Source organism: Rhinopithecus roxellana, chromosome 3, assembly GCF_007565055.1.
Source record: "Rhinopithecus roxellana isolate Shanxi Qingling chromosome 3, ASM756505v1, whole genome shotgun sequence".
In the NCBI taxonomy this organism is placed as follows: Eukaryota; Metazoa; Chordata; class Mammalia; order Primates; family Cercopithecidae; genus Rhinopithecus; species Rhinopithecus roxellana.
The window spans coordinates 60,385,701-60,410,210 of NC_044551.1; the positions used below are offsets into that span (position 1 = coordinate 60,385,701).

The following is a 24,510-nucleotide window of genomic DNA, read 5'->3' on the forward strand; positions in this document are numbered from 1 at the left end:
AGCTGGGTGTCCTCCAATTCCATTCCAACACTGTCTACCCAGAGATAGCATCAGATCCCACAGGTTGAGGGGTCAATTCCACAAGAGTGCCCCTACTTCCAATGTCAGTTGCGAGCTCCAGATGGTTTGCCTGTGCCTCTCACCGTCTTGCTGTAAACCGAGGTTCCTATGACCCCCTCTCTGAGTTTCATTAGCTTGCTAGAGTGGTTCACAGGACTCAGGGAAACACTGAAGTTGACCAATTTATTATGAAATACATTAAAAATTCTACAGATGATGAGATGCATAGGGTGAAGTATGAGGAAAGGAGTGCAAAGCTCCCTGGCTGCACTGCCTTCCAGGAAACTCCACACGTTCGGCTATCCGGAAGCTCCCCAGATGTGGTCCTTTTGGGTTTTTATGGAAGCTTCATTACATAGGCATGTTTGATGACATCATTGACCATTGGTGATCCACTTAACCTTCAGCCCCCCTCTGAAGTGGAGGTGAGGATGGGGCTGCAACTCCCAACCCTCTCATCATATGATAGGCTCCCCTGACAACCAGCCCTCTTCCAGAGGCTACCCAGAAGTGCCCAGCCACCCATCAACTCACTAGAATACAGAAAGCCACTTATTACTTTGGAGATTCCAAGGGTTTCAGGAGTGGTATTTCAGAAAACAGGGATGAAGATGAAACATACATTTGATAGTATCACAGCATCCATCTAGAGTGTGGTGATCCTGAAGCTATTTATTACACACTAGAAGCAACAGGCAGCCACATATACACAACAAATTAAATAGATAGGAAAAATATATTCCCGAAGTTTTATAAGAGACAGAGGCTTTACTTTCCCATTTTTCTTTCTTGGTCTTTATGTGAATAGTGGTAACTTAATTTTATAGTTAACTAATCAAAAATGGTAACTTTGAAGTTTTTCTTTCTAATGTTTTTGGATACTTCTATATTAAGAGAGTTTCCTGCAGCATTTTTGAGTAAATGCATTCTAACATTCCTTTTATTGCTGGTTGAGTGGAGAGAGAAATTGAATCTCAAATCTTCTGGATGGAAATTCCCAGATTTTACAACTTTGCCAGAAAGGCACAATTAAAAATCAGACCTGTTCATTTCTGATGAGCGAGATCTTAAGTGGAGCGTAGTACCTTCGTATTTACATTACAAGCAAATTGGAAATGATCATTATCTTTGGGTTACCATGTGCATAAATGTGTTGGCTTAGAATATGAATAGGCTTCAAATATGAAGTGAGAGTTACATACTTTTAAAATCCATTTGCCTCCTTTCTGCATAAGTAACTTACAGCCATGTATATCCAGCAGTTTTATTGTGAATGGGATTTATATAATAAAACCTCAGACAATTTTGGCTCAGAGAAGTATCCATCTGTGTTTGTCTTCTGCTAGGAATTTGATCCGGAAGAATTTTACTACCTATTGGAAGCAGCAGAAGGCCATGCCAAAGAAGGACAGGGTATTAAAACCGACATTCCCAGGTACATCATTAGCCAACTGGGTCTCAATAAGGATCCCTTGGAAGGTGAGTCCCTGGGTTGTTCCTACCTTTGACTTTGTTTATGCACCATCGCCTCATAGAAGAAATCTTAAGTGGCAAGTCTTTATTTTTTCCTCATGTTTTGGCTCTATCTATTGAAAAGTCCATATCTGGGGACTGGTTGCTATTTGAAGGAAATAGCCATAAATTGGGTCCTCAGACGTGACTGAACATGACCCATTTTGTGTGTACCTAGAGTGTGGGTCAAGGCCTTGACATCCTTAGAAGCCTGTCAGCCTGAGAATGCCAGAGTGTCCCAGAGGGTTTTGATTTCAGTCTTCATGAGTAGTTTTTCTCCTGCAGAGCTCAGTTGGGCTCTTTTTGAGAGTACTTCTAATTTTTAAAATGTTGCAAAAGACATTATCATTAATTAAACTGACATTTAAATTTGCTTTGGAAGTAATGCAGTTGATGGTAGATTACTTTAAATTGAGTACAGTATTCATAGGTATATTCTTGTTTACTTAAAGTATAAAACATAGTAATATACAGGAGAGCCAATAAAAATGTGTTTTTAAGTTTATAAAAGGATTTATGGGCTGGGCGCAGTGGCTCACGCCTGTAATCCCAGCACTTTGGGAGGCTGAGGTGGGTGGATCACGAGGTCAGGAGTTCCAGACCAGCCTGGCCAATATGGTGAAACCCTGTCTCTACTAAAAATGCAAAAATTAGCTGGGCATAGTGGTGTGCGCCTCTAGTCCTAGCTACTCAGGAGGCTAAGGCAGAAGAATTGCTTGAACCCAGGAGGCAGAGTTTGCAGTTAACCTAGATTGCGCCGCTGCACTCCAGCCTGGGTGACAGAGTGAGACTCTGTCTCAAAAAAAAAAAAATAATAATAATAAGTTGATTCACTTTTTAAAATAATATTATTAAATTAAATACAGAGAATAGGAAGCATCCTGCCAGTGAACTTTTTAAAATCTGATATTGGTAAACCACTCCCCTGACAACCTGTTCCTGTTCATGATTGTTTAGGATTGTTATTTGTAACATTTAGTTATACACTCCCCCAAAAGACTCAAAAACTATCATTGACTCCTTCATTCAAAATTATCTTCCCGGTTCATTAAATTGAATTTGCAAACAGTGTTTATCTTGTTAAATTGTTTGTAATGGTAAATGTTGGCACAGAGATTTTCCCATCTGAAGCCAGGGAACCTGCTTTGTTTGCTCCTATGGCCATCGTATCTTTGCTTCCAGTGAAATGATGCATGCATTACTGTGAGATAATGCCAGATAAATTTATACTGTACTGAAAGCAATTCCACAACAGATTCATCACTTATCAGAGACTGGTGGCTGCTTTTCTGAAAAGTTCCCTGGGGAGAGATTTTCCCCCATGGCTTTTAAATTACCATCTTTACCTTTTTGAATCATGAGTCTTCAGAAATGGTTTAAATCAATGAAATAAAAAGGGCAGATGTTTAATGGTATTTAGATGAGTTTTAAAAATCACTTCAGGCATTACAAAATGATGCCTTAGCTTCCTGCTTCAAAAGCTGACTCTTGGTTCCATTCCATTACTACCCACTGCTTACAAATAATATGTATTTCTCAGATACTAGTTATTTAGCAGAAATTCTATTTAAAACGGAACCATCTTTTAATTTTTTTTTTTTATGAAAATAGTTGGAGTTGGGGAGGCTGTCAAAGTAGATTATAGTGACTCTTCACGCTGGTATAGTTAAGATTGCGTCAGCTCTTGAATTGTGAACCAAGTGAGTTCTTTAGTTTTCTTACCTGGCAATCACTGTAGGCTGAACTTTGGTAGGTGAATAATCTGAGGCCCATGTAGAAACTAGCTTTCTAGAGGCTCTAAAGAAAACATGAATAGTGATCTTTAACAAGTTTGGAGTTTAATCACTGGGAGTTGTGTTTTTAACTCTTGACACTTAATTTAAGATCTGAGGCTAGTTTTTGTTTGTTTTTTTGGCTGTTTTTTGTTGTTGTTGTTTTTGGAGATGAAGTCTTGCTTCATTGCCCAGGCTGGAGTGCAGTGGTATGATCTCGGCTCACTGCAACCTCTGCCTCCTCAGTTCAAGTGATTCTCCTGCCTCAGCCTCCCGAGTATCTGGGACTACAGACGTGTGTCACCATGCCCAGCTAATTTTTGCATTTTTAGTAGAGACAAGGTTTTACCATGTTGGCCAGGCTAGTCTCAAACTCCTAACCTCAGGTGATCTGCCTGCCTCCGCCTCCCAAAGTGCTGGGATTACAGGCATGAGCCAGGGCACCTGGCCCTGAGGCTAGTTTTTAATCTATTTGTTAACATTTGAAATATGACTTCTCAAGGTAATTTAATAAACAATTGCACCATGGTGAGTGGATCATCTGAGGTCAGGAGTTTGAGAGTAGCCTGGCCAACATGGTGAAACCCATCTCTACTAAAAATACAAAAATTAGCTGGGTGTGGTGGTGGGCGCCTGTAGTCCCAGCTACTCGGGAGGCTGAGGCAGGAGAATCACATGAACCCAGGAGGCAGAGGTTGCAGTGAGCCGAGATGGCACCATTGCACTATAGTCTGAGTGACAGAACAAGACTCCCTCTCTAGAAATAAAAAATAAACGATTACAAACTCTGATTGTTCTACATTTGTTTCCCTTTCCTGTCAGCGTCTAAATTAACATACCTTAGACCTGTCTTTTGAAGGTTAGGAATTGGGAGTTCTGGAGCTGGGCTGCCAGGTCGGCACCCTAAGCCAGCACTGCACACTGTGTGATTCTTGACCATCCAAATTGATGCGCCTCTTTGTGCCTTAGTTACTTCCATAAAAATGAGATAATAGGCCGGGCGCAGTGGCTCACACCTGTAATCCCAGCACTTTGGGAGGTCGAGGCTGGTGGATCACGAGGTCAGGAGATCGAGACCATCCTGGCTAATCTGGTGAAACCCCGTCTCTACTAACAATACAAAAAATTAACCGGCCTTGGTGTTGGGCGCCTGTAGTCCCAGCTACCCGGGAGGCTGAGGGAGGAGAATGGCGTGAACCCAGGAGGCGGAGCTTGCAGTGAGCCGAGATTGCGCCACTGCACTCCAGCCACGGGCAATGAGCGAGACTCCGTCTCAAAACAGGGATGCCCTCTCTCACCACTCCTATTCAACATAGTGTTGGAAGTTCTGGCTAGGGCAATCAGGCAAGAGAAAGAAATAAAGCGTATTCAATTAGGAAAAGAAGAAGTCAAATTGTCCCTGTTTGCACATGACATGATTGTATATTTAGAAAACCCCCTTGTCTCAGCCCAAAATCTCCTTAAGCTGATAAGCAACTTCAGCAAAGTCTCAGGATACAAAATTAATGTGCAAAAATCACAAGCATTCTTATACACCAGTAACAGACAAACAGAGAGCCAAATCATGAATGAACTTCCATTCACAATTGCCTCAAAGAGAATAAAATACCTAGGAATCCAACTTACAAGGGATATAAAGGACCTCTTCAAGGAGATCTACAAACCACTGCTCAGTGAAATAAAAGAGGACACAAACAAATGGAAGAACATACCATGCTCATGGATAGGAAGAATCAATATCGTGAAAATGGCCATACTGCCCAAGGTTATTTATAGATTCAATGCCATCCCCATCAAGCTACCAGTGACTTTCTTCACAGAATTGGAAAAAACGGCTTTAAAGTTCATATGGAACCAAAAAAGAGCCTGCATTGCCAAGACAATCCTAAGTCAAAAGAACAAAGCTGGAGGCATCACGCTACCTGACTTCAAACTATACTACAAGGCTACAGTAACCAAAACAGCATGGTACTGGTACCAAAACAGAGATATAGACCAATGGAACAGAACAGAGTCCTCAGAAATAATACCACACATCTACAGCCATCTGATCTTTGACAAACCTGAGAGAAACAAGAAATGGGGAAAGGATTCCCTATTTAATAAATGGTGCTGGGAAAATTGGCTAGCCATATGTAGAAAGCTGAAACTGGATCCTTTCCTTACTCCTTATACGAAAATTAATTCAAGATGGATTAGAGACTTAAATGTTAGACCTAATACCATAAAAACCCTAGAAGAAAACCTAGGTAGTACCATTCAGGACATAGGCATGGGCAAGGACTTCATGTCTAAAACACCAAAAGCAACAGCAGCAAAAGCCAAAATTGACAAATGGGATCTAATTAAACTAAAGAGCTTCTGCACAGCAAAAGAAACTACCATCAGAGTGAACAGGCAACCTACAGAATGGGAGAAAATTTTTGCAGTCTACTCATCTGACAAAGGGCTAATATCCAGAATCTACAAAGAACTCAAACAAATTTACAAGAAAAAAACAACTCCATCAAAAAGTGGTCAAAGGATATGAACAGACATTTCTCAAAAGAAGACATTCATACAGCCAACAGACACATGAAAAAATGCTCATCATCACTCACCATCAGAGAAATGCAAATCAAAACCACAATGAGATACCATCTCACACCAGTTAGAATGGCAATCATTCAAAAGTCAGGAAACAACAGGTGCTGGAGAGGATGTGGAGAAATAGGAACACTTTTACACTGTTGGTAGGATTGTAAACTAGTTCAACCATTATGGAAAACAGTATGGCGATTCCTCAAGGATCTAGAACTAGATGTACCATATGACCCAGCCATCCCATTACTGGGTATATACCCAAAGGATTATAAATCATGCTGCTATAAAGACACATGCACACGTATGTTTATTGCGGCACTATTCACAATAGCAAAGACTTGGAATCAACCCAAATGTCCATCAGTGACAGACTGGATTAAGAAAATGTGGCGGCCGGGTGCGGTGGCTCAAGCCTGTAATCCCAGCACTTTGGGAGGCCAAGACGGGCAGATCACGAGGTCAGGAGATCGAGACCATCCTGGCTAACACTGTGAAACCCCGTCTCTACTAAAAAATACAAAAAACTAGCCGGGCAAGGTGGCGGGCGCCTGTAGTCCCAGCTACTCGGGAGGCTGAGGCAGGAGAATGGCGTAAACCCGGGAGGTGGAGCTTGCAGTGAGCTGAGATCCGGCCACTGCACTCCAGCCCGGGTGACAGAGCGAGACTCCGTCTCAAAAAAAAAAAAGAAAAGAAAAGAAAATGTGGCACATATACACCATGGAATACTATGCAGCCATAAAAAAGGATGAGTTTGTGTCCTTTGTAGGGACATGGATGCAGCTGGAAACCGTCATTCTTAGCAAACTATCACAAGAACAGAAAACCAAACACCGCATGTTCTCACTCATAGGTGGGAACTGAACAATGAGATCACTTGGACTCGGGAAGGGGAACATCACACACTGGGGCCTATCATGGGGAGGGGGATGGGGGAGGGATTGCATTGGGAGTTATACCTGATGTAAATGACGAGTTGATGGGTGCTGACGAGTTGATGGGTGCAGCACACCAACATGGCACAAGTATACATATGTAACAAACCTGCACCTTATGCACATGTACCCTAGAACTTAAAGTATAATAATAATAAAAAATAAATACATAAATAAATAAAAACAAACAAAACAAAATAAATGTTCTCAATAAAAGAAAATAAAAAAAGAGATAATAATAGCATCTACTTATAGGATTGTTTTGAGGATTATATGTTCATATTTGTAATTGCTTAACATAGTGTTTAATAAATGTTAGCTGTTGTTGCTGTTTTATTTAAACACGATTAATTTTTGCCCCTTTCCTTGGCAGCCCTTCCAATTAGATACATTTTAGTTCACCTCCAAGTCCACAAATCTAAGGTGCTAGTCATATTGGACATTGACATCATTTGAATGAGACCAAGAAAGTACATAGTTTGCACTGAACTCATTTTTATTCTGGAATTTCCCCTATAGGTAAACTGAGAAAGTTATTGTCAATGTCCAGTTATTCCAGAATCTAGAATTTATAAATTTTTATGTAAAGGTAGTACTCCAGTGTTGTTTTGCTTCATATCTCTTATGCATAATACCTGCCCAGAAGGGATGATCATATTTATAAGAACATGAATACATAAAATAAGAACCTAAGAAATGTTTTTAATTATTTAATTTTAAATAAAATTAAGTTTATTTAAATTGAACATTTTAAATATATTTAGATGCACACAAAAATATGTAACTAAAAACTGACTTTTATTATGCATGTTCAATTTTGAAAAATTGGAAAGTACAAGTAAAAGCAAATATTATCTCTGATCCTGTCACTCAGATAAGACCTATCATAGTTTTAGAGAAAATTATTTCATGTTTTTTAAATAAAAAATGATTTTTTAAAAGTTTAAAAAAGAAAATGAACAGTAAAAGAATTTGATTTTCTCATCTACTTCTATAAATTCAAGGATGCATTCCAATGTGAATTGATCAATTTAGACACTTTTGTCTCTGAACTAAATCATCAGGGTAGTACTTAAAGCTGGTGTCAAGCATGTGATACCAATCCAAGGCTGATTATACAATATAATTAATAATAAATAACAGTCAACATTTAATAAGCATTTAATTTTTGTTAGTATGCTAAGAGCTTTACATGCATTATCACATACAGTACTCACAAAAAGCTCTAAGAAGTAAGTAATATTGTTTACATTTTACAGCAGAAGAGCTTGAAGTTAAAAGGTCAGTCAGTAAATGCAGATAGTAGTGGTAACCTAAGTCTTTTAATATCCAAATCCCTCTTAACCACCATTATTACTTCCTCTCTGACAAATTTCAAATTCTTAGTGTCTTTGGCAGGGTATTTCTCAGTGGATATGAAGGAATGGAACAAGAGATATGCACCACAACTTAAGAATCATTCCCTAGGCCGGGCGCAGTGGCTCAAGCCTGTAATCCCAGCACTTTGGGAGGCCAAGACGGGCGGATCACGAGGTCAGGAAATCGAGACCATCCTGGCTAACATGGTGAAACCCCGTCTCTACTAAAAAAAATACAAAAAACTAGCCGGGCGAGGTGGCGGGCGCCTGTAGTCCCAGCTACTCGGGAGGCAGAGGCAGGAGAATGGCGTGAACCCGGAAGGCAGAGCCTGCAGTGAGCTGAGATCCGGCCACTGCACTCCAGCCTGGGCGACAGAGCGAGACTCTGTCCCAAAAAAAAAAAAAAAAAAGAATAATTCCCTAGCTGCTGTAGTCAGTGCTGCTTTGATGCCCGCCAGAGCCTGGAAAGACTTGCCTCTCTCACGGATACCTGATTCTAAGCAGAGTTGTTGACCCACCGAAGCCTTTCCAAGCTATGGTGATTGCATCAGCCAATGAGTTCCTATGCCCCGCCCCGCCTCTAAAGTTCCTATGTCTAGGTGTTTGCAAGAAACGGGGTTCTGGGGAGGGGTGTATAGTGAACAATTTCAAAATACCAGTTGCTGCCTTTTTTTAGATTTAAGATTTTCCCATAGGCACATGGGAATCTAGAGCAATTTTTTTAATATTGGAGAAACTATTTTTCTTTTGTTTCAGCTTAGGATTCTTATCCAATTGCAATATTTTTATTAAGCTTACTTTTTTTTTTTTTTTAAACTTAGAAATGGCTCAGTTGGGAAACTACGACAGTGGGACAGCAGAAACACCAGAAACAGATGAATCAGTGAGTGTAAGTATATTTCTTGATGAAATATAATGTTGGTTTTTCTGTTTAGCATCTGGAGACTTTGGCTGCGTTCGTTTATTTATTCAACAAATGTTTATTGTGCTTCTGTGTGCAAGGCACTGTGCCAGGCGCTAAGCATACAATTTTAGCCCCTTCTTTCAAAACGAAACAAAACTTAATAAAAAATCACATGCAAAAAATAGAAATGATAAATATGAATGAGATCTATGAAGAAAAAAGACCATGTGCTGCCATAACGTAAAGATATTTGCCATAGTCTGTCCATTCCCAAAAGATTTCCCAAGGAAATGGCACTTGAGCTAAACATAACAAATTACTAGGGTAAGAAGGGGCAAAAGGAACATTGCAGACACAGGCTACATCAGAGGACTAAGCAAGGGAGACAGCAGAAACTAGAGCACTTGAGTAAAAACTGGATGCTTAGGTCCCTGTTGTTCATGTTTGTCAGGTTTTTTGTTTTTGTTTTTTAAGAACAATGGGACTGAACTTTGGAGGAGGTATATGGGTATATGAGGGTGGGAGGAATGGATAGGGAGATAAACCAATCAGAGTTATCACTTGAAAAAAGTCACACTGCAGTGCAGAAAGCAATGGGGTGGGAGGAGGAGGGAAGGGTGACCATGTGGAAGCCAGTTCAGAGGCTGCTGCCGTGGCACAGGTGAGAGGCCCTGGATGCTGGTGCCGTTCTCCTCAATTATGAACACCAAAAGAGGAACCAGGATGCATCAGATTAGGGATTAGGAAAGCAGGAGCAGGCTGTGTAGCCTAGGGGATAAGAACCCAGGCTCTGGAGTTAGGTTGCCTAGATTTGAAAACACTCTGCTTTCTACCAGCTGGGGGTTGGGGAAAATTTCTGTGTGCCTCAGTTTCCCTGTTTGTAAAAGATTAAATGAGATTTTTATGTAAAACGGTTGGGACAGTATCACATAGTAAGTGCTAAATAAATGATAGCTGTTTTTTTTGTTTGTTTGTTTGAGACGGAGTCTCACTCTGTCGCCCAGGCTGGAGTGCAGTGGCCGGATCTCAGCTCACTGCAAGCTCCGCCTCCCGGGTTTACACCATTCTCCTGCCTCAGCCTCCCGAGTAGCTGGGACTACAGGCGCCCGCCACCTCGCCCGGCTAGTTTTTTTGTATTTTTTTAGTAGAGACGGAGTTTCACCGTGTTAGCCAGGATGGTCTCGATCTCCTGACCTCGTGATCCGCCCGTCTTGGCCTCCCAAAGTGCTGGGATTACAGGCTTGAGCCACCACGCCCAGCCATGATAGCTGTTTTATTAATTTTATTATCTGACTCATAATTTTGAATGTATCGAGACTAAAGTTCCTTTGAAACATTCAAGAAGATCCATCAAACTGGCAGCTGTATATAAGGTCTGGTATCTTCTGGCACTCAGAGGGAGAGTTTCTGGTGGAGGTGGAAGTGACTTAGGAGTCATCCATGAACATAAATGAGATTACTCATGTAGGGAAGAGTTAATGAGATTAGAGAGCCTTGGACAGAGCCTTGCAGCCCAAAGCCATGAAAGAGCAGTAATAGTGAGTGAATTACCTTCTGAGCCAGTGCAAAGTAGATAAGAAAATAAAAAAAGGAATAAAAAAATTAAAAGAGTAATAGTGAGTGACTAAACAAGTAAGTGGTCCCAGTCTTGAAGTCTGTTTTCTGTGATGGAGCATTGGCAGGTGATGACTAGATAGATCCAGATCTTGGCCAGAGGCCAAGGGGGAGAAGAGGAGACAGATGGTTCAAGTTGAGGAGGTCAAGTAGTCTGGAGGCCAGAGTGTTGGGTGGGTTATATGTGTAGACACTGAAGTCACCCTGGATGGTGACAGAGCTCTTGGGCAGAGAGGAAGATCGGTAGCCAAGTCTTCCAAAGATGAGTGGGGATGACAGGGTCAGCGATGACAGCGCTGAGTTGAGGATGATGGCACCTACACAGGGTTTCTTCCAAAACAATAGGAAGGGAATTCTGGACTCTTGCAGAGGGCAGCAAAGAGCTGGTAACTCCCTCTCCGTGCTAAGATAAATGGGGCATGAGAGAATTTCTTTTAAGCATTTTTTTCTATTCCCATCCTTTGAGCTAAACTTTTTAAAGAGCTGTCTTTTTGAAACTTGTTTTGTAAGCCATGTTAGATTTCTAGCATGGAAGTGAAGAAAGGCAGGCATTCTATACCTGGGTGTTCCACATGTTGCCTACTACTTTTCTGAGCAATGAAGATTGCCACAGGAATGAAAGAGACATGCTCTGTCAGGGATACAGCCCCATGTAGAGCCACTCCGGCCCATTCATTTTTGGCCGACAGAAACCAAAGGGAAAGCTTGGCATTTTGGAGTTAAATCCCAAAATGTTAAAAGACTAGGACAAGGCCGACCTGAGTAGTTTACAAAAAGAAATTAATATCAGGAATTGTCCTTGATTGCCTGGAAATGTGGTTTCACTTAAGTGACAGTGTCACAAGGAGTTTGTCAGCATTGCTGTGGATGATGGCTCTGTAAAGCTATCCCTCAGGTTCCTGTGGCTGGAATACTGTACTTCAACATATTATATAACAGCATATAATTCAAATATTATCTATTTGCTGATAAAATAATTTTCTTAATTCTAAACTACTTTTAACTTCCATATTTTGTTTCCAAGAGCTCTAATGCCTCCCTGAAACTTCGAAGGAAACCTCGGGAAAGTGATTTTGAAACGATTAAATTGATTAGCAACGGAGCCTATGGGTGAGTAATTCAAGAAAAGCTCTCTATTGTATTTCTGCACACTCAAGTAATACGTTTATTCTTCACATTTATCTAAGGCCAGATAGATGCTGTATAAGGACTTGACTTTTCAGATCACTGCTCCTTCCCTGAGACTTGTACTGTACAGCCAAAATCACTTCTTACTGGACACCTCATCAGAAAACATGCCAAGTGACCAAGTAGTTACTTTAGAGGGTTAGAGAGAAAGACTTTCATGGAAAAATTTTATTTACTCTTGTTTCTTCCTCCTTCATTTTTGCCCTTCTGGGTTAAAAGAAGTACCTGACTCTTGATTGAGATATATATGTATATATTAAATACTATATTATATATAATCATATATTTGTAATTTTCTGTAGAGTATTACTACATGACAAATAGCCTGTATTTCATGTCTGACCAGCAGACAACCTTAAGATAAATGTCTTTAAATAAGTCTGGTTGAAGGTTTAGAGCAGGAGTGTCCAATCTTTTGGCGTCCCTGGGCCACACTGGAAGAACTGTCTTGGGCCACACATAAAATACATTAACATGAACAACAGCTGATAACCGGAAAAAAAAATCACAAAAAACTCATAATGTTTTCAGCATGTTTACAAATTTGTGTTGGTCTGCATTCAGAGCCATTCTGGGCTGCATGCGGCCCACGGGCTATGGGTTGGATAAGTTTGATTTAGAGTAATATGTTTGTTTTAGTCTTTATTACACCAGGATTTTTTTTATTTCATTTTGTTTTAAATTTATTTATTTATTTATTTATTTTTGAGACAAGATGTTGCTCTGCCCCTCAGGTTGGAGTGCAGTGGTACAATCATAGCTCACTCACTGCAGCCTCGAACTCCTACACCAGGGTTTTCAAAATTGAGCTGTATGCTATAATCTAATGATATTAATGGTATTCCTTCCTTGATCCCTTTTTATAGACACACAATTTTCTCCTTGTGGCGGTAAACAGTGACAGGATCTTCTGAGTTACTAATAATTTAGAAGGGTAATTAATGCACAAACTATAACCTGATCCAGTTTAGACAACCTAAGAATTCTAGTTTAATTAAATATTAATTCCAATTCTATCTGTATATAAAGAGCAATAAACAATCGCATAGACATTTATTGCTGTTTATCACACAGATGAGCAGATGAAATAAAAGAGGTTTTTGTTGTGCCACAAGGGATGTTTCTGTTACCATTTTCTTGCCTCGAATATTTTCCACACCATTAACTTAAGAACTTAAATATTTGTGAGTCCCTTCTATGCTTCACTGATTTGTTTTCAGGATATGTCAAATGCCATATTTCCTGTTGTGGCTTATAAATGCTTTCTGATGTATTTTTGCAATATTTTATTTTTCAAGTACCTCATTGAAACTTTTCTAACTAGGAAGATGGTTCTAGCATGCAATGGTTTGTGGTTTCTACTTGCTTATCATTTTTTAGTTCTTTACACTTTTGGAAATGACCTGAAAATTTATTTCTTCATTAGGGAGATTAAACTTTGATTTAATGGGTATATGGGTTTGAGCACTGCTAGATTTTATTAGCAGTGGAATTCTGGAATAAGATTATCTGTGAAGCACCACTTTTAAAAATGCGGGCATATATCTTAGCAGTATTTGGAGTTCTAACTGGTTGAGTAAACTCATTTGTAGTGCGATTAAACCACTGTATAGTAGATGAGGTATATCACACTTTGGGGAATAGTTGGGAATATACAAGAAGTTAAACAAGCTGTGAATCAGTAAACACCCAGGATGCAGGCCAGGTCATTAATGCACTCACAAGCTGCCTGTGGGAGTCTCTGCGGATCAGCCAAAACTCTTTTTTTATTTTTCTCTTCTCAGATTTAATCTCTCATTTTATTTCTGATAGATTTTCTCCACGTTTTAATAATCTTTAATTTGAAATGTGAATGGAACCACCCCTATTGGTTCACCCAGTTAGTGAGGCTGATTGCAGGCTTATGGGAACTGGCTGAACAAATGTATCCCCCTGTGGGTGGCTGAAATGGCCCTTTTAGAGGCTTCCTTAGGTATCCATGCACAGGGTCTACCACTCACATCAGTGACTCAGAAAGACACCGATTCCATGACTCCTCAGAAACTGGTGGAGCTGGGAACTAACCCTGTCATTAGGAAGGGCTTCTATCTGCAGTGCTAAAACACACACGGCTTTCTCAGCATTATGCTTGGTGAAAATTCATGTTATAAAGCCAAGTTGATAAACATCTGATTTCCTTCTCTGTTTAACACACTTCTGATCCCTGACGGGAAGTTCAATGTGTCTTTTTGCCAACTTAGTGCTTTATAGAAAGCTGGGGCTATGTGCCTGGCACTGTGCTGGTTTCTTTATACATGTTCTCTTCTCGCAAGAGCCCTTGTGTGGTAGTTGATATTAATTCCACTTACATGTAGGCAAGGAGAGGCCCAGAGACAGAGTCACGGATATCCTGATTTCTAAGTGGAACTCTCTTCTCTCTAGAAGGTATCCATTTGTTAAAATGTTTAGCCATCCTAATTGGAGTTGTAGAGGTACTGCTTCTTCCAGTGAATACTTCCACCAGGATCTTTAAGTCATAACTTCAGATGTTTTCAAAGTAAAGGAATAAAATTGACTTAAAAATGTTAAAAGTAAAAAACTAATTTTGAAAGGCACACCATTTCTCCCCCACTTTGTCTTTCCTTCTAATCTTGATGCACATAATTCTCTTTTACCTGTGAAGGGGCCTGGGACATGTCTCAAAGAGGCACATGTGCACAAGCGGCATACGCCCTGTCTCCCACATGCTCTGCCTGTGGTCTTTCCTCTCAGCTTTCCTCTGGTACACGCACCCTCATTCCCACATGGAGATTTGCTAGCACGGAGTCACGTATTGGGCTCTCAGAGTCGTGCATAATTTTATACATGCTAGACATTCATGCTCGCAATAAGGGCTGATTCATTCTACTCTAGATCCTGTCAGCTTCTAGTTCCACTTCTCCCCACCCTCCTACACCTCAGTTCTGCATGGGTGGGGAGAAGCTTGGCTCAGAGAGAACTAAGGTCTTTGGTTACGTCTTCCCCGCCCCCCACCTTCTACCCTTGGGTTTTCCTGTTTCACAGGGAGGTCAGTGTAGGAAGAGAGACCAAAGCACCCTCTTCAAAGAAAACACAACCTCTGGGACCAGAAAGCAGAGAAGAAATGTGGAACCATATCAATCAGTTCAGTACAACTTTTAACACTGGGAGGTTTACAGTCCACTCAACAGTGTTATATATCTGGCTGTCGGTGGCTGTCGTATCTCTCCTTGTTTCTCCTGTCTCTCTCTCTCTCTCTTTGCTAACTTTAAGCACATTTGGAACATCAACTTAAAAGAGAAAAGGTATATATATATATATATATATATATATATATATACACACAACAATTATTACTAAATAAACAAATTTCAACATGAAGAGTAACATTCCCAAAGCAATACAGAAATGTAAAAACCTAAGAACAGAAAACAAACAAAAAATCCACCCACAACTAATTCTAACTAGGAAGTCTGTTTGACCCTTGTGACTTCATCAAGATATGCATGTCCTCAGGCAGCGATATCTCAAGCTACTTATAGGATTCTTTTAAATTGGTTTGGGTCAGTTTTCCCAAGGATTAACTGATTATTGTAAGTACATCATAGCAAGGGAAAGCAGAAAGTCAAACAAAGTTTTATGAACTGAAAATCTGAGAATAAAGACTAAAGCCATTTTTTATACAGTGCCACAGAGAGACCCAGTAAGGATGCTGGTCATACTGGGCCGGAGGCATATTTGTCTTTTATTTTTTCATAAAATCATGGATAAGTCTATTCTTCCTTCACTCCTATTCTCAAACATATTGCAGAGTAGTTATTTATGTAAGAAATGGTGATTCTTGATTGAAAATCAGAATGGCCACCTTGTGATCATCTGTGAAATTCATAATATACGTCTAAGGCTCCTCAGCACTAAACTTACTCAAAACCAAATATTGAAGGAAGAGATAATAAGCTGTATGCCACTTTACTCTCCAGAATAGGCAAACTATAATACAATACAAAGATACTGGTTTCTCCCTGTCAGTATTTAAAATTCTAACTTTCATTTTGAAATATGTATTTCCTGTTTGAAAACCCCCTGTTTCTTCTTTTTTTTTTTTTTTTTTTTTTTTCATTATTATACTTTAAGTTCTGGGGTACATGTGCAGAACGTGCAAGTTTGTTACATAGGTATACACGTGCCATGGTGGTTGGCTGCACCCATCAACATTAAGTATTTCTCATCATCTACATTAAGTATTTCTCCTAATGCTAGCCCCCAACCCCCCTTCAGGCCCCGTGTGTGATGATCCCCTCCCTGTGTCCATGTGTTCTCATTGTTCAACTTCCACTTATGAGTGAGAACGTGTGGTGTTTGATTTTCTGTTTCTGTGTTAGTTTGCTAAGGATGATAGTTTCCAGCTTCATCCATGTCCCTGTAAAGGACATGAACTCATCCTTTTTTATAGCTGCATAGTATTCCATGGTGTATATATGCCACATTTTCTTTATCCAGTCTATCATTAATGGGCATTTGGGTTGGTTCCAAGTCTTTGCTATTGTGAACAGTGCCACAGTAAATATACGTGTGCATGTGTCTTAATAGTAGAATGATTTATAACCCTTTCAGTATATACCCAGTAATGGGATTGCTGGGCCAAATGGTGTTTCTAGTTCTAGATCCTTGAGGAATAGCCATACTGTCTTCCACAATGGTTGAACTAATTTACACTCCCACCACCAGTGTAAAAGTGTTCCTGTTTCTCCATATCTTCTTCAGCATGTGTTGTTTCCTGACTTTTTAAGGATCGCCATGCTAACTGGTGTGAGATGGTATATCATTGTGGTTTTGATTTGCATTTCTCTAATGACCAATGATGATGAGCTTGTTTTCATATGTGTTGGCTGCATAAATGTCTTCTTTTGAGAAGGGTCTGTTCATATCCTTTGCCCACTTTTTGATGCAGTTGTTTGTTTTTTTCTTGTAAATTTGTTTAAGTTCTTTATAGATTCTGGATATTAGCCCTTTATCAGATTGATAGATTGCAAAATTTTCTCCCATTCTGTAGGTTGCCTGTTCACTCTGATGATCATTTCTTTTGCAGTGCAGAAGCTCTTTAGTTTAATTAGTTCCCAATTGTCTATTTTGGCTTTTGTTGCCATTGCTTTTAGTGTTTAATCATGAAGTCTTTGCCCATGCCTATGTCTTGAATGGTATTGCCTAGGTTTTCCTCTAGGGCTTTTATGGTTTTAGGTCTTGCATTTAAGTCTTTAATCCACCTTAATTTTTGTATAAGGTGTAAGGAAGGGATCCAGTTTCAGCTTTCTGCATATGACTAGACAGTTTTCCCAACACCATTTTAAACAGGGAATCCTTTCCCCATTGCTTGTTTTTGTCAGGTTTGTCAAAGATCAGATGGTTGTAGATGTATGGCATTGTTTCTGAGGCCTCTATTCTGTTCCATTGGTCTACATATCTGTTTTGGTAGCAGTACCATGCTGCTTTGGTTACTGTAGCCTTGTAGTATAGTTCGAAGCCAGGTAGCATGATGCCTCCAGCTTTATTCTTTTTGCTTAGGATTGTCTTGGCAATGCAGGCTCTTTTTTGGTTCCATATGAAATTTAAAGAAGTTTTTTCCAGTTCTGTGAAGAAAGTCAATGGTAGCTTGATGGGGATAACACTGAATCTATAAATTACTTTGGGCAGTATGGCCATTTTCATGATATTGATTTCTCCTATCCATGAGCATGGAATGTTTTTCCATTTGTTTGTGTCCTCTCTTATTTCCTTGAGCAGTGGTTTGTAGTTCTCCTTGAAGAGTTCCTTTACATCCCTTGTGAGTTGTATTCCTAGGTATTTTATTCTCTTTGTAGCAGTTGTGAATGGGAGTTCATTCATGATTTGGCTCTCTGTCTGTCTATTAATTGTGTATAGGAATGCTTGTGATTTTTGCACATTGATTTTGTATCCTGAAACTGCTGAAGTTTCTTATCAGCTTAAAGAGATTTTGGGCTGAGATGATGGGGTTTTCTAAATATACAATTATGTCATCTGCAAACAGAGACAATTTGACTTCCTCTTTTCCTAATTGAATACAGTTTATTTCTTTCTCTTGTCTGATTGCCCTGGCCAGAACTTCCAATGCTGTGTTGAATAGGAGTGGTGAGGGTGGGCATCCTTGTCTGGTGCCGGTTTGCAAAGGGAATGCTTCCAGTTTTTGCTCATTCAGTATGATATTGGCTGTGGGTTTGTTAACTCTTATGATTTTGAGATACGTTCTATCAATACCTAGTTTATTGAGAGTTTTTAGCATGAAGGGCTGTTGAATTTTGTTGAAGGCCTTCTCTGCATCTGAGATAATCATGTGGTTTTTGTGGTTGGTTCTGTTTATGTGATGCATTACATTTATTGATTTGCGTATGTTGAACTAGCCTTGCATCCTGGGGATGAAGCTGACTTGACCATGGTGGATCAAATGACAATATTTGTATATCAGTACTTATCTTCTATTTGAGGGATGGCCAAGTTATTTTCTGTGCTCCTTTGTATTTCTGTCCTGCTACCATCAGCTGATTAGGGGCAACTCAAGTTATCTGTGGATTCTTGATAGTAGCTGATCAGTAGTTGAAAAAAGAAAAATATACTAAAAGCCTTTAATCTGATACAAAAAGAACTAGTAGTTGGTTGTTTAATTTAAAAGTTAGTCAAAGTAGAAAATAATTTAAAAAGATACATATTTTAAACATTTTAAGTTAGCCTAAATATACATAAATTTCCCAGTCTGTTGATGGAAGGCCTTTTCAAGAAAGTCAGTGTAAACTAGACTTACAATACATTGTTTCTGTTTTCCAATTTTACCTTCTTTAATGGTGAAACAAGAACTTGAAGCAATATGAATGTAGGAATCTAGATTTTTGTTATTCTTTCAACTTTTGCCAATCTTGTCACCCACATTAAATCAACAGGAATTTAATTTAGTAACTCACATTTATTAAGATTTTCTAAAACATTTGTTTAGTTTTCTGATAAACAATCGTGCTTTCCCTTTTTACACTCATGTTTCATCAGTTTAAATATTTGTTTAAATTAGTTAACCTTAATATCAAATCTAGCCAGCAAAACAGGTGTGGGAATCACTCAGAATGGTGGGAGCCCAAGGCTTTGGTCATACTGAAGAGTACCACCAGTTGGTGTGGAAAGCGCTGGGCATCCAGCTGGCTGGTTTACCATGGGAGTGACAGCACTAGATCATTTGGTGCATTGATTATGGGAGGTATGGTGAAGAAGCTTTTTACTATTCAGTGAAGGAAGAACTAGAAAAACAAAGAAATGAGAAGAGAAGAAAAATATGAGCAAAGCAAAAATAATAATAATAATGTTTAGACCAAGACAAAAATATAGATGTGTGATTTGCTGAATAAAGGAAAAAGATGAGCAGGATGAGAAGACAGAGATAAAGATACACATACATGAAAGAAAAAGTAATTCCTAGCTGAACACTTAAGGGAAAAATGTTAACGTTGATTAAACTGGGATTGAATATAGTTGAAATTTATGTCAGTAAATCACCCTGGTATATTGATTGAGCGGGAGCATAGGGTGTCCTAGGCCCCCTTGCAGTCATTATTCAGGGACGGTGAAGTAGCTGGTGGAAGATCCATTTCAGATCACATACCACCTGTTTTATAAGGTGGGCACTGGACATGCTTTACTGCGATTGATGGCTCTTCAGGTAAATGATTTCTTGTTTGATTATTGGAGATTTCAAACTTGTTCTCCCATGATATTGACAGGTGAGGAGGACTTGTGACAAAGGAGCCCATCCAAGACATGTTCCTTGTTGCTCATCATTTCCAGATGAACTGTTAAGACTCCTCCTTCTAATTCTCTTCTTTCCTTTATCCCAAGCCTCAGTGGGTCCCTTGTCTTTACCTAGACATAATTGGCTCTATAAAATATTTGGGGGAGGCTTTAGGCAGAAATTGAGTGCAGCCTGGTCTGGTTGTAAAGTTCCCTGACACCTTGACCATGGATTTGAGAGAACAGAAATACAGCTCCATCGTTGGCCCGCTCTTATGCTGAGAAATGCATTTCCTGTTGAAACGGCCATGGGGTAGCACATGCTGAGGACTGCAGTGAGGAAATATGCTACCCTTTTTTGCAGGACAGCCCCATATAATGTGTTAAACACATACTTCTCATTTATCTAGAAATTTCTTCGGAAGTAAATGTCTCTGAATTGGAAGCCAGATACTCGAAGAAGCTATGGAGTTTTTTGCAGATCCCAAGGGTATCATTTAGAAAATTATTCCTTTAGGGTCCAGGCATGGTGGTGCACGCCTGTCATCCTAGTACTTTGGGAGGCCAAGGAGGTCAGGAGTTCGAGACCAGCCTGGCCAACATGGTGAAACTCTGTCTGTACCAAAAAACACACACTAAATTAACTGGGCATGGTGGCATGCACCTGTAATCCCATCTACTCAGAAGGCTGAGACACAAGAATCATATGAACCCAGGAGTCAGAGGTTGCAGTGAGCCAAGAGCGTGCCACTGCACTCCGGCCTGGGTGACAGAGCAAGACTCCATCTCAAAAAAAAAAAAAGAAGAAGAAGAAGAAGAAGGAAAAAAAAGAAAATCATTGCTTTAGTTGGTTGAGAAAAAGTGTGTAATATATATCTAATGCTAGAAAGGATCTAGCTTGTTACATGTGTGTAATTTTGTTAATTCTTTCCTGTTCTGACATATATCGGATTCTGATGTGTTTGTGGAAAAACTGAAAATGTCAACTAGCTATTAGGAAATAGCTCACTTTGGGAACTGCTCATTTCCTTCCTTCAGCAGTGAAGATGAATCTGATGCCTGATTATGACCCTTGACCTTTAACTGAAAGAATTTTTAAAAAATCAATCTAGCCAAAGGAGTTTAGCCTGGGATGGGATGTTTGTAGCTGCCAGCTTGTGGGAGCTACATTGCACCTGCCGTGTGAACTTTTAAAAAGTTGATGATTTATATGGTTTACTGTATCCCCAAAACATCCTTATTTTCTCTCTTCCTGTCAACCCCAATACTTCTGCTCCCTTTCAGGGCAGTCTACTTTGTTCGGCATAAAGAATCCCGGCAGAGGTTTGCCATGAAGAAGATTAATAAACAGAACCTCATCCTTCGAAACCAGATCCAGCAGGCCTTTGTGGAGCGGGATATCCTGACTTTTGCAGAAAACCCCTTTGTTGTCAGCATGTATTGCTCCTTTGAAACAAGGCGCCACTTGTGCATGGTCATGGAATATGTGGAAGGTATATCAGTATCTGACACAGAGAACATGACACCTGTACCCAGAAATTCCTTGCTCATTTGTGTTGTTGAAGCTTTCTGTATTTGTGCCACATAATGGCTGTATCCACCTAGGAACTAAAGCCCAGGCAAATGAGATGGCTGTATTCCCAGTCATTATCTTCTGATAATTGCTTGTAAAGTGCCTGCTTGACTATAACAAAGGGAAAATTAGTGCTATCTGGAAAAAGGTTGTTTATCTTTTTTAATAGTTTTTAATCCTAACTCACTCCTCTAAGATGGTCATTAAAGTTGGAATATAGGTGATGGGATTTTCTTCTACTTATTTTTATTACGTATCATAAAAGTACTCATCACAATTAGTCTTACAGAAAGAAATATATATTCTTTTCAGTCTATGGTATGAAATAAAATGGAAAAGGAGGTACATTCAAGAAAATGAAGCCAGTCTTCCTGATTTTTAGCTTTTTTTTTTTCTTTCTTTAAGAGGTTTGTACCTTTTCAATGCTCCAAGTAATCTTATTTCCATCAATTTTACATTAAGTTTCTGAGTTCAAGTGACCATGACTTGTTGACATAAAGTTAACAAGATGAATAGATCAGTAACAATTTCAAAGCATCTAATTTAAGCTGTTGTCATTGAACAGAATCCTGAAACTATAAAACTCAAACATTAGATATCCTTTTAGTTTAACCTTTCCATTTCATAGATGAGCGAAATAAAGTCCAAGCAAGGAAGACTTAGTAGATAGATGGTAGATAAAAGACAAAAATGTAGCTTGCCTTATTTTCATCTAGTGTTCTTTTTACCACACCAATATTTTGCTTTTTTAACCTCTGTTGTGGTTATCTTAACAAAAACAATAACTAACATTTATCACACATTTAATATGTGATATGTGTTGGGCAATATCCTAAGTTCTTTATATAGATTATCTCATTTAATTCTCATAAGAATTCTAACAAAAATGACATTGTTACCATCCTCGTATTACAGATGAAGGAACCAAGAGTAGTTTGCCTAGGATGTCTCAGCTTGTAAGAGGCAGAGCTAGAATTTGGACTCAGGTAGCCTGATTCTAGAATCCATGTTTTATGCTGGTATATTTTAAATTGTTACCATGATCCTAAAATTATGCTAGCAGTTCTTTAAAGTACAGTTTCACTTCAGAGCCAAACCTTCTCTCTTATGAATACTACTTCTTAAATAAAAATCTGTATTTTCTGCATGCCATGTCTTAGTTAGAAACATGATAGGTTCACACACTGACTCCAGTTGTGACTATGATATGCTGTGTCTATGGGCAGAGATTATTTCACCTTGAAATTCTGCAGTCTAACCTGATTTTCTCCATTAAGCCTTGATCCTATAGCTACTAACTCTTTTTCCTGTGTTATAGGGGGAGACTGTGCTACTTTAATGAAAAACATGGGTCCTCTCCCTGTTGATATGGCCAGAATGTACTTTGCCGAGACGGTCTTGGCCTTGGAATATTTGCATAATTATGGAATTGTACACAGGGATTTGAAACCAGACAAGTATGTACACAAATGAAATATATATCTTCTTTTGCCCAATACAAAGTTCTTGTATGTTTATAAAGATGTTTTCTTTTAATGCAATGTTCATTTTTAAATTATTCCATAATGTCCAAAATAAGTTGTTTTAACAGTATATATGGTAATTTGTATGTAAATCTTTAAAGGATATGCTTATTTGAAGTTCAGGAAACTCATAGAAAAAAGGATACAATGCATATGTGTGTGTGTGTGTGTGTATATATATATATAAATATATATATTTAAATACTTTAAGTTCTGGGATACATATGCAGAATGTGCAGGTTTGTTACATAGGTATACACATGCCATGGTGGTTTGCTGCACCCGTCATCTACATTAGGTATTTCTCCTAATGTTATCCCTCCCCTAGTTCCCCACCCCCCACAATGCTTATATTAATAATTTATCAGTCGGACGCGGTGGCTCACACCTGTAATCCCAGCACTCTGGAAGGCTGAGGCGGGCAGATCATGAGGTTAGGAGATCGAGATCATCCTGGCTAATGTGGTGAAACCCCATCTCTACTGAAAATATAAAATAATTAGTCGGACATGATGGCGGGTGCCCATAGTCCCAGCTACTTGGGAGGCTGAGGCAGGAGAATGGCATGAACCCAGGACGCAGAGGTTGCAGTGAGCCAAGATCAAGATCATGCCACTGCACTCCAGCCTGGGCGACAGAATGAGACCCCGTATCAAAAAAAAAAAAAAAAAAAAAAGTTACCAGCAACAAGAGAAAAAGATAATCATAAAGCCAGAATTAATTTTTTTAAGTTTTTTTTTTTTTTAATGATGTAAATGTGATAATGGCTTCATAGAACGCTACTAGTTGTTTTCTGGATAGTTTCTTTATTTGGTGTCATACTTAGATTACCTTTTCCTACTCCAAGATGAAGTGCTTGATATTACATTCTGTTTTACACACAATTTAATTTTTTAGTAATTTTTGATTTATGTGGAATTGATTTTGGTGTCTGATTTGAGATACAGATAGACTTTTTTTCCCAGATGACTAGCTATTCATCTTGACACCATTTATTAAATATTTCATGCTTTATCCACTAATTTGAGATGCCTCTAAAAACATTACATATTAATATGTAAAGACTTTAAGTGTGCTGAAAAGTTTGTGATAAAGTTGACTCATGCTTATTCTACAAAATCTGAAAAATTCAGGGAAGAAAAAGAGAAAAAAATTCATCCACAATATTACCAAAGACAACTATAACATTTTGGGATATTTCCATCCAGTAGCTTTTTTTAAAAATCCCTCTATTCTTTTAATTTTTAAATTACTATAATACTGTATATACTATTTAAACTTTTTATTTTCCCACTTAAAATGAAAAGTTTTAAATATATTTAATTGCAGATTCTTTGCATGTGTAAGAAATACAGGTTTTGTGCTTAATGAGTAGAAATTTAAATTAGAGATGAAAGTTGAAATCTGGAACAATATTTTTCTGGTTTTTATTTTTTTTTATCTTGTGTCTCATTTGTATCACAAATGGGTTGCTTACTTCCTGGTGTATGCCATTTCTTTTTCATTTTCTTATTGTGAAAATGGAAAGGGATCAGAGTTTCATACTTGAATTTTTCCAAAAGTTTCAAAGTGTTATAAATGATGCTGTATGTGGCTGCTCCAACAAAGATTAGCTACGCCTTGTCTCTAGCCCTCCTTTGTGAATTACACTCAGCTGCTAGATGGAAGTATTTGACATCTTTGTGTGACTTCATCTCTTTCCAGGCTGG

The 24,510-nt window shown here is 38.9% G+C and overlaps 1 protein-coding gene across 7 annotated transcripts in view; it reads left to right on the top strand.

Moving 5' to 3' along the window:
• Positions 1-24,510, top strand: part of MAST4 (microtubule associated serine/threonine kinase family member 4) — a 587,084-nt gene that overhangs the window by 524,815 nt on the left and 37,759 nt on the right. For all 7 annotated transcript variants that reach the window (XM_030927046.1, XM_030927047.1, XM_030927051.1 and 4 more), the window contains 5 exons: positions 1,407-1,539; positions 9,039-9,106; positions 11,760-11,845; positions 20,990-21,198; positions 22,597-22,735. In XM_030927046.1, the coding sequence (XP_030782906.1) occupies positions 1,407-1,539; positions 9,039-9,106; positions 11,760-11,845; positions 20,990-21,198; positions 22,597-22,735 (635 nt within the window). The remainder of the gene's footprint in view (positions 1-1,406; positions 1,540-9,038; positions 9,107-11,759; positions 11,846-20,989; positions 21,199-22,596; positions 22,736-24,510) is intronic.